We start from the raw sequence: 13,167 nt of genomic DNA, 5'->3' as shown, positions 1-13,167 counted from the left end.
TGCTCCCATGGCCCCCCCGGCTGTGCTGGAGCCCCCCAGAGCTCGGCCCTGGACTCAGGTCCGGCCCCGCTGAGCTCCGGGCAGGCGGGGCAGAGCAATAGAGGTATTTTTGTACTCACGGCTGTGCTCCCCGTTCTTCTCCTCCACCTCCGATGTGACCTTGGGGACGGCCCCGGAGCTGCCCCGGGCGAGGTGACGCAGCGCAGGCACCAGGAGGGGACAGCTCAGGAAATGACTGAGGGCTGAGGGAGCTCCAAACCCGGCCCTTGTTGCACCGAACGCCGCTCCCGTGCCAGCTGGCACGGCAGGGCCCGCTCCCTGCTCCGGGAGGGATCCCAGCATCACCCCAGCATCCTCGGGGGCTGTTTGGGGTGGGGTCTCACCTGCCCAGGTGGGGGGCACAGGGTGGGAGCCTCTCGCCCTGTCCTGGGGCTGTGGCCGCTCCCAAATCATCGGGGTCGGGTCCCAGGGGTGCCCCCAAATGCTGCCCCTGCCTGGAACCGGCCCAGGCCAGGCCAGAGGGCTCTGGACCACCAGGACCAGCCAGGGTTGGCCACGCTGGGCTGGTGAGGGGGTGGAGAAGTGTCTGGAGCAAATCCTGCAGGCTTTGGGATGAGGTTTGCCAGGAAAACCTGCCAGGGAGTGAGGAAGATGAGGCAGAGCCTGGTGGTGCCCCTGGGGCTGCCTGAAAATCTCTGAAAATCTCCCCGAAAATTCCCTGCTCAGCCCCAGGCTGGGAACATTTCCCATCGGGGTTGGCTGGGCAGGGAAGGGGCTGTGACACCCCCCGGGCCCGGCCTGAGCCCCCCGGGGCTGGGGAGGGTCCCTGGGGCAGCTCTGGGCTCTGGGCCAGGCTGGGATGACCCCAAACCTCCCCGCGGGGCTGTGCTGGAGTTTTGGGCTTTCCTGGAGGCTCCAAGGAGGCCGATCCAGGGTGGGGAGGGGGGGGGACTGGGGGAACCCCAGTTCGGGACCCGGCTGTGCCCCCCGTTCGGGGGGGGGGGGGGTAAAGCCCCCTGGGACCCTCCCCGCGCAGCCTGGGCCGCCCCCGGGGGTTGCGGAGCCAAGCCCGGGATTCTGGATTTACCGGCCCTCCTCCCACTGCGGGCAGCCTGTAATTAGCCGCGCGCCTAATGAGTTTTGGCCAAGTTGGGGTGCAGCCCGCCCGAGGAGCCCTCGCTGCCATCACGCCCCTCCCTCCTCCCCCCGTGGCACCCACAAAAAGCCGGGAGCCAACGGGGAGCTGAGGCACTCCCGGTCCGATCCCGACCCCATCCCGGCGCTCCCGAGCCGATCCCGGCACTCCCGATTCGATCCCGGCGCTCCCGACCCCATCCCGGCGCTCCCGACCCCATCCCGGCGCTCCCGAGGGACGATGGAGCCCTGGATGCTCCTGCTGGGGGCAGGAATCGCCCTGGGCTGCGTGTCCGGCCGTGAGTAACCCGGGGGGCCTGTAGGGGATGGGGACCAGCAGCTCCATGCTACTGGGAGAACTGGGATGACTGGGATGGAGCCGCCCGGGCTCCGTGGGGCAAGGAGAAGGAGATTTTCAATGCTGGAAATGCAGCCCGGGCTGGGGGTGATTGTCCAGCTCCCCTGGCCCAGCAGTGGGGTCCTGCTGTGTCTGAGCCTGCCCTGGTCCTGCAAAGCTCAAGGAATGTTCTTCTGGCTCCTCCTTTCCATGGAAAAGCAGCTTGGGGTGTTTTCCAATCTCAATCCTGAATCCACCTTCCCCCCGTGGGGCAGCTCGGGTGGCAAACGCAGCCCAGCCCCAACCCCGAGGTGCCCAGGGGGGCTCAGAGGGGTTCTGGGTTTAAGGATGAGCTCAGGGCCCCCAGGACTTGGCAGCCGGGATCCCACGGGGGTGAGGAGGCGCTGAGTTCTTGCACACAGCCTGAACTGCGATGCCCTGGCGCTGAGGACGGGATTTCATCACCCCCGACGGCGCCAGGAGCTCGTATCTGATGGCCCAGGAGAGGATGAGTCCCCCTGGGATGAGAGATGAGCAGTTTTGCAAGGCCAGCTCACAGGAGAGGCTCCAAACCTGCGTGGGGCTGGGAGCAGGAGTTTCCAAACTCCTGAGTGAGTCCTGGCTTCCCAAATTTCCCAAGCGAGTCCTGAGTTCCCAAACTCCTCTGTGAGTTCCCAAACCCCTGTGTGAGTTCCCAAATTTCCTGAGTCCTGAGTTCCCAAACTCCTCTGTCAGTTCCCAAATTTCCCGAGTCCTGAGTTCCCAAACTCCTCTGTGAGTTCCCAAATTTCCCGAGTCCTGAGTTCCCAAACTCCTCTGTCAGTTCCCAAATTTCCTGTGTGAGTCCCGAGTTCCCAAACTCCTCTGTCAGTTCCCAAACCCCTGTGTGAGTTCCCAAATTTCCTGAGTCCTGAGTTCCCAAACTCCTCTGTGAGTTCCCAAATTTCCTGAATCCTGAGTTCCCAAACTCCTCTGTCAGTTCCCAGATTTTCCATGTGAGTCCTGAGATCCCAAACTCCTCTGTGAGTTCCCAAATTTCCTGTGTGGATCCTGAGTTCCCAAATTTCCTGAGTGGATCCCGAGTTCCCAAACTCCTGTGTGAATCCTGAGTTCCCAAATTTCCCGTGTGAATCCTGAGTTCCTAAACTCCTGAGCAAGTTCCTAAAGTCCTCTGTGAGTTTCCAAATTTCCTCTGTGAGTTCCCAAACTCCCACGTGAGTCCTGAGCTGTTCCAGAAGGCAAACCCTTGGTGAAGGTGCCTGGGGAGCTCGGCTGCCTCGTGGCCAGTCCTGGCCACCTGCAGGACCTGTCTGCTGGCCCTGGGACATCTCCACTTCTCCTGGTGTGGGCAGTGGGAGCTTTTCCCTGATTGTCCCCCCAGCAGGGCTCACCTGTGGGTTTGGAGGCAGGAGCTGAGGGTTTGGGAAGCTCAGGGCGTCCGCAGCTCTGTTCCAGGTCCCTTTGTCCTTCAGATGGTCCCTCCCGGAGCTGGGCTGGGTCTGGATTTGTGTTTTGCTGCAAGGTCCTGAGTCAGGCCAGGGGCTCGAGGACGCGGCTCTGGCTGAGCTGACTCATCCCCGTGCCCGAAAGCAAACTGGGAGCACTGGGAGAGCTCCGGCACCTCCCCAGAGCTCGGAGGACGGAGCTGGGCAGGGAACAACCCCCCCTTACCCTGGGCACCGTGAGAGAGAGAAATATTTCTGTGCTTTGTGCAGCCAGAGGGAATCTGGGGCAGGATCAGCCAAAAAATCCTGGGCAGGATCAGCCAAAAACCCCGGGGTGGCTGAGTGTGGATGGGCCATGTCCTCCTGTCGTTCTGTCCTCGTGTCCTTCTGTCCCAGGCCGCCGCCCCTGTGGCGTTTCCAGCTCTCCCAAAAAAAAGCTCTCCCAAAAAGATGAGGACCCTGCAGCGATTGATTTAGGGATTTAGGGTCGATTTAGGGTTGATTTAGGGATTTAGGGTCAATTTAAGGATTTAGGGTCATGTCTGAGTGAGGAGGAGGAGCAGTTCCCCTGCCCTGAGATCGCTCAGGTGCTCTGTGGCTTTGGGATTTGGGAATTTAGGACTGGAGAATTTAGGATTTGGGATGATGCTGAGCCTGCCTCTCCCATCACCCCTCCGGGAACAGCTGAGGATGCTGCAGCAATTTAGGGTTGAGTTGGAGATTTAGGGATTTAGGGTCTATTTAGGGTTGATTTAGGGATTTAGGGTCGTGTGTGAGTGAGGAGAAGGAGCGGTTCCTGTGCCCTGAGACTGCTCAGGTGCCCCGTGGCATTGGGGATTTGTCACTGGGGATTGTGGATTTGGGATGATGCTGAGCCCGCCCCTCCAAGGGCTGAGTCAGGGTCGGGGCCCTGCCGGGACACGCTCGGGATGCTGTGACAGCCCCGGGCCACTCGGGACCGGCACCAGAACGGGCTCAGCAGTGACGGGGCAGCGTGGGCAGCTCCTGCCTTGCACAATCCCGCCGGGATTGGGGCTGGAAAAGCAGCGATGAGCAAGCCAGGGGGGTTTATCCCAGTGCTGCTCATTGGGGGAATGGGGCTGGGGCTGGACTGGTCACACTGGGAGGGTCTGGGCAGCGCTGAGCCTCCATCCATGGGGTGTCCCTGCCATGGGAGCTCTGAGCCCCCCATCCATGGGGTGTCCCTGCCATGGAGGTTCTGATTCCCCCCATCCATGGGGTGTCCCTGCCATGGGAGGTTCTGAGCCCCCCATCCATGGGGTGTCCCTGCCATGGAGGTTCTCCCAGCTCTTCTCGGGGGCTTCAGGAGAACCTCAAGACCCTCCCTGCTAAAATAATCCTGTTTAAAGGATTTACAGGGGATGGGAAGCCAGGAGGGAAAACCAAGACAGGAGCTGGGATTTGGTGGGCAGAGGGAGCCAAGGGGTCCCTCAGCACCTGCAGGGCCAGGGTGACATCACCAGGCACAAATAATTGTGGTGAAGTGACAAAGGGGACAAACAAGGAGGGAAGGCAGTGGGAGTTTGATGCCACCCTCACGGCCTGGATGTCGCTGTCATCACCTCGATGCCACCCTCACGGCCTGGATGTCGCTGTCATCACCCGGGTGTCCCGGGACAGGATGAGCCACATCAGGATTTGCCCCGGGGCCACCTTTCACCCGGGTTGGGCAAGGCCGCGGTGCCTCAGATGTCAGGAGATTGCAGCGGCTGTGCCAGGGAGGGCAACGCCCGCTGCTCCAGGGCTGCCTTTGCTGGGACAGGGACACCGTGTGGGACAGGGACACCGTGTGGGACAGGGACAGCCTGTGGGGCAGGGACAGCCTGTGGGACAGGGACACCGTGTGGGACAGGGACACTGTGTGGGACAGGGACAGTGTGGGACAGGGACACCGTGTGGGACAGGGACATCCTGTGGGACAGGGACATCCTGTGGGACAGGGACACCGTGTGGGACAGGGACAGCCTGTGGGACAGGGACACCGTGTGGGACAAGGACAGCCTGTGGGACAGGGACACCATGTGGGACAGGGACAATGTGGGACAGGGACATCCTGTGGGACAGGGACACCATGTGGGACAGGGACAGCCTGTGGGACAGGGACACCATGTGGGACAGGGACAGCCTGTGGGACAGGGACAATGTGGGACAGGGACAGCCTGTGGGACAGGGACACTGTGTGGGACAGGGACACCGTGTGGGACAGGGACAGTGTGGGACAGGGACACCTCTGGGACAGGGACAGCCTGTGGGACAGGGACATCCTGTGGGACAGGGACAGCCTGTGGGGCAGGGACACCGTGTGGGACAGGGACACCGTGTGGGACAGGGACAATGTGGGACAGGGATACTTGATGGGACAGGGACAGCCTGTGGGACAGGGACGTCCTGTGGGACAGGGACACCGTGTGGGACAGGGACAGTGTGGGACAGGGACACCTCTGGGACAGGGACATCCTGTGGGACAGGGACACCGTGTGGGACAGGGACAGCCTGTGGGGCAGGGACAGCCTGTGGGACAGGGACACCGTGTGGGGCAGGGACACCGTGTGGGACAGGGACAGCCGGTGGGACAGGGACAGCCTGTGGGACAGGGACACCGTGTGGGACAGGGACACCGTGTGGGGCAGGGACACCGTGTGGGACAGGGACAGCCGGTGGGACAGGGACAGCCTTTGGGACAGGGACAGCCTGTGGGACAGGGACATCCTGTGGGACAGGGACAGCCTGTGGGACAGGGTCACTTTGCAGCACAGGGCCACCCTTGTCCCTCTGAGAGTGTCCCTTGTCCCCTCCAAGGCTCCACAGCTGCTGTTTTCAGCTTTGCTTTGCGTCACCACGCAGGTGCTCAGCAGCTCGTTAGTTATGAACAGCTCGGGAAGGAGTTTTCCCAGTTTTCCCAGTTTTCCCAGTTTTCCCAGTTTTCCCAGCACGATGGAATGCGGCAACTCCTCCGGGGCACTGGGGCTCATCCCGGGATCCTGGGGTGAATCACGGGCAGCAATTCCCGGGGGCCGTTCCCCAGTGTCACCTTGAGGTTGTGACAAACACGGCCCGAGAGGAGCGACCCTGGTGACAAAGATCCCCGATGGCTCTTGGGCTGTGTGAGGCTGGCCCGGGAGGGGACAGAGGGTGACACGGGGACGCTCCAGGCTGGGGGTGGCCACACTCAGCCCCTCCTGAGTGCCACCCCCTGTTTGTGACCCCCCAGATCTGTACACAGCCCCCGACTCGTGCGAGGGACGCTGCGGGGAGCCCTTCAATGAGGAGGACGAGTGTCACTGTCACCCCGAGTGCGGGGCAGAGCACAACTGCTGCGAGGACCACGAGAGGCACTGCGGGCCCGGTGAGGGGGATTCGGGGTGTCCCGGGGCTGGTTCTGAGCCTCGGCAGGTCCCCGAGGTGTCCCCGAGGTGTCCCCAAGCCCTGAGCTCCTCTTCCTCTCTGCCCCACAGGTGGAGAAGGCGCTGAGGGTGGAGCTCGAAGCCGCGGTGAGTTTGGAGGGATGGAACCGTCCCCGGATGTCTCGGGGTGTCCCCTCCATTCCTCAGGGTGTCACCCTCTATTGCTGGATGTGTGTCCCCCGTTCCTCGGGGTGTCACCCTCAGGTGTCTCAGGGTGTCCCCCTCTATTTCTCAGGATGTCCCTCTTTACTTCTTGGGGTGTTCCCCCCATTCCTTGATGTGTCCCCCATTCCTCTGGGGATCCCATCCCATTTCCATGGATCCTCTGGATACCTCTCACCTTTCCATGGATCCTCTGGATCCCCTTCACTTTTCCACGGATCCCGGAGCTGTCCCCAGCCCCTGCCTGTCCCCACAGGGACATCTTCACCTTTCCATGGATTCTGCTGGATCCCCTCACTTTATCACGGATCTCCCTCACCTTTCCATGGATCCTCTGGATCTCCTCACTTTTCTATGGATCCTTCACCTTTCCACGGATCTTGCTGGTTCCCACTCACTTTTCCATGGATCCTCTGGATCTCCTTCACTTTTTCATGGATCCCCCTCACTTTTCCATGGATCCCCATCACTTTTCCATGGATCCCCATCACTTTTCCATGGACCCCCTCACTTTCAATGAATTCCCTCACTTTTCCATGGATCCATCACTTTTCCATGGATCCCCTCACTTTTCCATGAACCCCCTCACTTTTCCATGGATCCTGCTGGATTCCCCTCACTTTTCCATGGATCCTCTGGATCTCCTTCACTTTTTCATGGATCCCCCTCACTTTTCCATGGATCCCCATCACTTTTCCATGGATCCCCATCACTTTTCCATGGACCCCCTCACTTTCAATGAATTCCCTCACTTTTCCATGGATCCATCACTTTTCCATGGATCCCCTCACTTTTCCATGAACCCCCTCACTTTTCCATGGATCCATCACTTTTCCATGGATCCCCTCACTTTTCCATGGACCCCCTCACTTTCCATGGATCCCCCTCACTTTTCCATGGATCTCCCTCACTTTTCCATGGATCCCCCTCACTTTTCCATTGATCCCTCTCAATGTTCTCCATTGATCTCCTCACTTTTCCATGGATCCCCATCACTTTTCCATGGATCCCCCTCACTTTTCCATTGATCCCTCTCAATGTTCTCCATTGATCTCCTCACTTTTCCATGGATCCATCACTTTTCCATGGATCCCCTCACCTTTCCACGGATTCCCCCCTTTCCCCGGAGCCCCGAGCCGTGCCCAGCCCCTGCTGTCCCCACAGACGGATTCTCCAGCAGCAGCGGTTCCATCTCGGAGCAGGAGCTGCTGGAGCTCTCGGAGCAGCTCTACGGGCTGGACCACAACAAAGCCAGGCCTGGTGACATCGCCCTGAACCCGCAGCACCTGGCGGGCCCCGACGAGACCGGCGACAAGGAGGACCGGTCCCCGCAGCCGTGAGTGGCACCAGGAGGGACAACGGGGAGGGACAGCGGGGTGGGCAAGGAGCTGCAGTCCCAGCTATTCTCCCCCAGGCTCTACAAATACGTGAACGAGGCGCTCTTCTCCAAGCCCACCTACGCCAGCTTCATTAAGCTGCTGGATAATTACCAGAGGGCCACGGGCAGGGAGGAGGAGGTGACGGCCGAGGAGCTGCGGGAGCAGGAGCGGTTCCTCCAGGAGGTGATGGGAACGGAGCTGATGAAGAAACTCTTCGTGTTCCTGCAGGGGAAAAGTGAGTGTGGGGCAGGGCTGGGGAATGGGGGAATCCTAAAGGGAGACAGTCCAAAGCAGCACACTCCATTTTCAGGAGGCCTTTAAAATATTTTTTTAATTTAATTTTTAATTTTAATTAAATAATTAATATAATTAATTTAATTTTTTTTTTTAATTTCAAAAACCCCGTTTTTATTTTAGCATGCATGCTTTTTACATATCCTTACAAAACTCCTAAGTTTACACTTCGCTCATTGCTCACGAGACCCAAACAAAGTGCTCATTGCAATAATTGCAGGTTTCTCTTATTTATCCTTTTCTTTCTTGGTTTCTATGTCAACGACCTTGGTAGGAAATTCTTTCAGGGCTAAACACGGATCCTCTTATCAAACTTCTCTCTGGCTCACAGGAATCCCTGTAAACAAAAAAAAACCCAAAAAAAAATCTCTTCCTCAACTCAGGTGTTTCTTGTTTCTAATCCATGTTATGATATTTCACATTCAGACTCAGGTGTTTATTGTTTCTAATTTATGTTAGGATATTTCACATTCAGACTCAGGTGTTTATTGTTTCTAATCTGTGTTAGGATGTTTCACATTCAGACTCAGGTGTTTATCATTTTTTACCCATGTTACAGTCTCACAGCAGTGAGTTCTGCAGTCCTTCATTAACCAGGCACAAAATGGCCAACAGTCTCTTGTTACAAGGTGTTTTAAGGCTAAACTATCTAATTAAGAAATGACACCTAAATTATTTTCACCTTTAACCCAATAACTAATCACTCAAAGTCCTCAATGCAGATTTTTCTGCCCAATTACAAAACACCACCCAAACCCATGAAGAAGAAGAACAACCTCAAACCTCCATCTTGCTCCGTATTTATTTCTATATTCTAAACCCTTAAACTCTAAGTTTTCCACCCTGCGACATTACACACTCCCAATCAAACCACACACCCGTAATCCCGCTGCTATTAATTAATTTTGGAATTGATTGATAGCACTTCTCCACGGCCTCAGGTCAAATGCAGCGCTCTCCTGGGGGTCAGAGTGTGTCACACAGAAAATCTGAATTTTCCAGCACCCAGACCCCCAACTCTGCCCCTCCTTGTGTGCCCTCCTTTCCCTGCAGATCGCTACAGCTCCGAGCAGGAGTTCCTGCAGGACCTGAACCAGATGTGGTTCGGTCTGTACTCCCGAGGGGACGGGGAGCGGGATTCCAGCGGCTTCGAGCACGTGTTCTCAGGTAGGTACAGCCCCGCCCCAATTTCCAGCACCTGTTCTCAGGTACAGCCCTGCCTGGGGTTCTCAGGTACAGCTTCCCCCAGGTGTTCTCAGGTACAGCCCTCCCCGGGCTGGTTTTGAGCTCCTGTTCTCAGGTACGGCCTTCCCTGGTCTGGGGGCTCACCCTGCTGTCCCCTCTGTGTTCCAGGGGAGGTGAAAAAGGGAAAAGTGTCCGGATTCCACAACTGGATCCGCTTCTACCTCCTGGAAAAGCAGGGCGTCCTCAACTACTTCAGCCACAACTTCGATGGGCCGGTGAGAGCTCGGGGGGCTGGAGATGAACCCCCAGATCAGGGGTGTCCCACAGGGATGAACCCCCAGATCGGGGGGGCTCCCATGGGGATGAACCCCCAGATCAGGGGCGTCCCACAGGGATAAACCCCCAGATCAGGGGGGCTTTCATGGGGATGAACCCCCAGATCAGGAGGGCTCCCATGGGGATAAACCCCCAGATCAGGGGGGCTGTCACAGAGATAAACCCCCAGACCAGGGGTGCACACATGGGGATGAACCCCCAGATCAGGGGTGGTCCCCCTGCCCCATCCCCGCTGCAGGGTGGGAAGGGCCAGAACCCCCCATGCCAGGGGCAGGAGGGGCTCCCAAACCTTGAGGGGGAGATTTGGGGCTGGGGGGCTCTGCTGGGACCCCCCAACCTGGCCAGGAGCTGCTCTGGACCCTCCCTGGAGGGGCTGGGGGGGATCTCCACCCTGCTGAGCCCAAACCCCTCTCCCCCAGTGGGACCCGTACCCCAATCCAGGACCCCCAACCCAGCTGGGACTGCTCTGGATCCCCCTGGAGGGGCTGGGGGGTTCCTGGCTGGGCTGGGCTGGGGGGATCCCCACCCTGCTGAGCCCAAACCCCTCTCCCCCAGTGGGACACGTACCCCGACGTGCTGGGGCTCCAGTTCAGCTGGGACGGCTTCTACAAGGAGGTGGGCTCGGCTTTCATCGGCTGCAGCCCCGAGTTCGAGTTCGGCCTCTACACCCTCTGCTTCCTCGCGCGGCCCGGCCGGGCGTGAGTGCTGACCCCTGCGTCCTTCTGTCCGTCCTGTGTCCCTCTGTCCGTCCTGTGTCCTTCTCTGTCCGTCCTGTGTCCTTCTCTGCCCATCCCATGTCCCTCTGCCCATCCTGAGTCCTCTCTATCCATTCTGTGTACTTGTGTCCTTCTGCCCATTCTGTGTCCTTCTGTCTGTCCTGTGTCCCTCTGTCCATCCCAAATCCTTCCCTGTCCATCCTGTGTCCCTCTGTCCATCCTATGTCCATCTGCCCATCCTGTGTCCTTCTCTGCCCATCACAGGTCCTTCTGTCCATCCTGAGTCCTTCTGTCCATCATGTGTCCCTCTGTCCATTCTGTGTACTTGTGTCCTTCTGTCCATCCCAAGTCCTTCTGTCCATCCCAAGTCCTTCTGTCCATCCTGTGTCCCTCTGTCCATCCCAAGTCTGGCCCTGGGGCCAGCGGGACCTCCCTGAGCCCCATCAGGGCTGAGGCTGGCCCTGAACTTGGGGAGGGATGGGATGGGGATGGGATTTATGGGATGGGAAATGGAGATGGAAATGGAAATGGAAATGGGGATGGGGACGGAACAGCATTGCCTGGGGACGCCAAGAGCACCCTGGAGATGGGGCTGTGGGATGAGGGGCTCAGGGCTGGAGCACCGTGCCTGTGGGGACACCAAGACACCCACGCCTGTGGGGCACAGACCCAGATCAGGGCGGTGACAGGCGTTGGTGTCCCCACAGATGCCACCTGAGCCTGGGCGGGCACCGCCTCAGTGTGCAGACCTACCCCTGGACCAAGACCACCTATGATGGCGGCCGGAGATTCATCGCCACCGCCTACGTGATGTCACCCTGAGCTGTGACGTCACCCTGAGGATGACGTCACCCTGAGTGGTGTCACCCTGAGGGGGCTCGGGGGGCCGCGGGACGGGAGCGGCCGCACTGAGGGCCTGGCCCGGGAGGGGTGGCAGGGACCGAACGAGGGGACCCCCACGAGGGGGACCCCCCCACGAGGGGACACCCACGAGGGGACACCCACGAGGGGACACCCACGAGGGGACACCCCCAGACCCCGCCGCGTGTGGCGGGCCCGGGCTCGGAAGGGAAGGGAAGGATTTGGCACGGAAAGGAGGATCCTGAGCGGAATAAACACTGCCCTGGCTGGAGGAGCGCTGGGTTCGGGGTGTCCTTAGAGCAGCCCCCCCTTTATCCCCCTCCCCGCGCCCCATTTCTCCCTCTCTGAGCCCCCCCGAGGCTTTGTCCCCCCCAGACCCGGCTGCTCCCGGGGGCTCTGTCCCCTGGAGCCCCTCCCCGGGAATTCGGCTCTGCCCCAGCCCAGCTGAGCTCTCCCCGGGGCCGCGGCTCCCCAGAGCCCCCAAATCCCCCGGGCTGGGGCTGCTCGGGGCTGCAGCTGCTCCAGCACCGCCCCCGGGGGCTCCAAGCAGAGCCCGGGGGGCAGCGGGACCCCCAGGCCGGACCCCCGGGCTGTGGAGATGAGACCCCACTGTCAGGACAAGCCCCGAGGCACCGGGACCCCCCAAAACCCCTTCTCCCTCTCACCCCCGGATTTGGGGGGTCCCAAGGTGGGGAGGGGTGACAGCCACCAGCCCCCCCCGCTGTCCCCGTCCCCTCCTCCTGCAGCTGGGGCTGTGACGATGACACCCTACACTCGGGACAAGCCCCCTGCCCACCCTGAGACACTGAGACACCCCAGAACCCCTTCTCCCGCTCACCCCCGGATTTGGGGGGTCCCAAGGTGGGGAGGGGTGACAGCCACCAGCCCCCCCCGCTGTCCCCGTCCCCCCCCTCCTGCAGGCGCGGCCGGGGGGTCCCAGGGCGGGGAGCTCGGAGCTCGGAGCCGCTGACAGATGGTCCCGGGCAGGGCTGGCGGGCCCCGCGCCATCTGCCGGGGGTCACGGGTGACCCCGAACCCCGCGCGGGGAGGGGGCGATGCCGCAGCGTGATTTATAGAAATGCGCTGGGAAAGCGGGGAGGGGGCGGCTCTGGGGGGACACGGGGTGTCCCCGCAACCGGGGTGACACGGGGGGTGACGCTGGGGAGTGACACTGGGGTGACATGGGGGTGTCATGGGGGTGACATGGTGGTGACACTGGGGGTGACAGGGGGGTGACACGAGGGGGACACAGGGGTGACACGGGGGGTGACATGGGGGTGTCATGGAGGTGACATGATGGTGACACTGGGGGTGACACGGGGTGGGACACGGGGGTGACACAGGAGGTGATATAGGGGTGACACGGGGGGTGACACGGGGTGGGACACGGGGGTGACACTGGGGGTGACACTGGGGCTGACATGGGGTGACACGGGGCTGACACGGGGGTGACACTGGGGGTGACACTGGGGCTGACATGGGGTGACACGGGGCTGACACGGGGGTGACACTGGGGGTGACACTGGGGCTGACATGGGGTGACACGGGCTGACACGGGGGTGACACGGGGCTGACACGGGGTGACACAGGGGTTGACACGGGGGTGACATGGGGTGACACGGGGGTGACACGGGGTGACACGGATCTCTTGGAGGGGTCCTGCCAGCGGCTCCCGCAGCGCCCCCGGTGCCAAACCTCACCCTCGGTGGTGCCAAACGAACCTGGTGCCCCCAGGGTGACACCGAGCACTGGGAAATCGCTCCCGGCTCGGACAGAGCGGGAGATAATACAGAAACACAAAATATATAATAATTATATTAAAATATATAATACATTAAAATATATAATACATAAAATATAAAAATTAAATTATACATAAAATATTTATAGTAA

At 60.1% G+C, this 13,167-nt stretch overlaps 1 protein-coding gene across 1 annotated transcript; it reads left to right on the top strand.

Annotated features, from left to right (window-relative positions):
* The first annotated feature begins 1,318 nt into the window (after positions 1–1,318).
* Positions 1,319–11,548, top strand: ENDOU (endonuclease, poly(U) specific). Its single transcript, XM_063179329.1, has 9 exons — positions 1,319–1,433; positions 6,149–6,283; positions 6,393–6,428; positions 7,668–7,839; positions 7,918–8,117; positions 9,230–9,343; positions 9,530–9,636; positions 10,253–10,395; positions 11,121–11,548. Exons 1-9 carry the CDS (start codon positions 1,376–1,378, stop codon positions 11,233–11,235), a joined length of 1,080 nt encoding a protein of 359 aa, XP_063035399.1. The 5' UTR covers positions 1,319–1,375; the 3' UTR covers positions 11,236–11,548.
* Positions 11,549–13,167: the final 1,619 nt, after the last annotated feature.

Source organism: Melospiza melodia, chromosome 31 (assembly GCF_035770615.1).
Source record: "Melospiza melodia melodia isolate bMelMel2 chromosome 31, bMelMel2.pri, whole genome shotgun sequence".
Lineage (NCBI taxonomy): Eukaryota > Metazoa > Chordata > Aves > Passeriformes > Passerellidae > Melospiza > Melospiza melodia.
This window is presented reverse-complemented; position numbering and strand designations above follow the sequence as displayed.

Bases quoted from the DNA above. Each gene is read 5' to 3' on its own strand.
- ENDOU (XM_063179329.1), top strand. From the start codon at position 1,376: ATGGAGCCCTGGATGCTCCTGCTGGGGGCAGGAATCGCCCTGGGCTGC. The intron at 7,840-7,917 runs GTGAGTGGCACC...ATTCTCCCCCAG, and splicing joins GAGGACCGGTCCCCGCAGCC to GCTCTACAAATACGTGAACG. The intron at 10,396-11,120 runs GTGAGTGCTGAC...GTGTCCCCACAG, and splicing joins CTCGCGCGGCCCGGCCGGGC to ATGCCACCTGAGCCTGGGCG.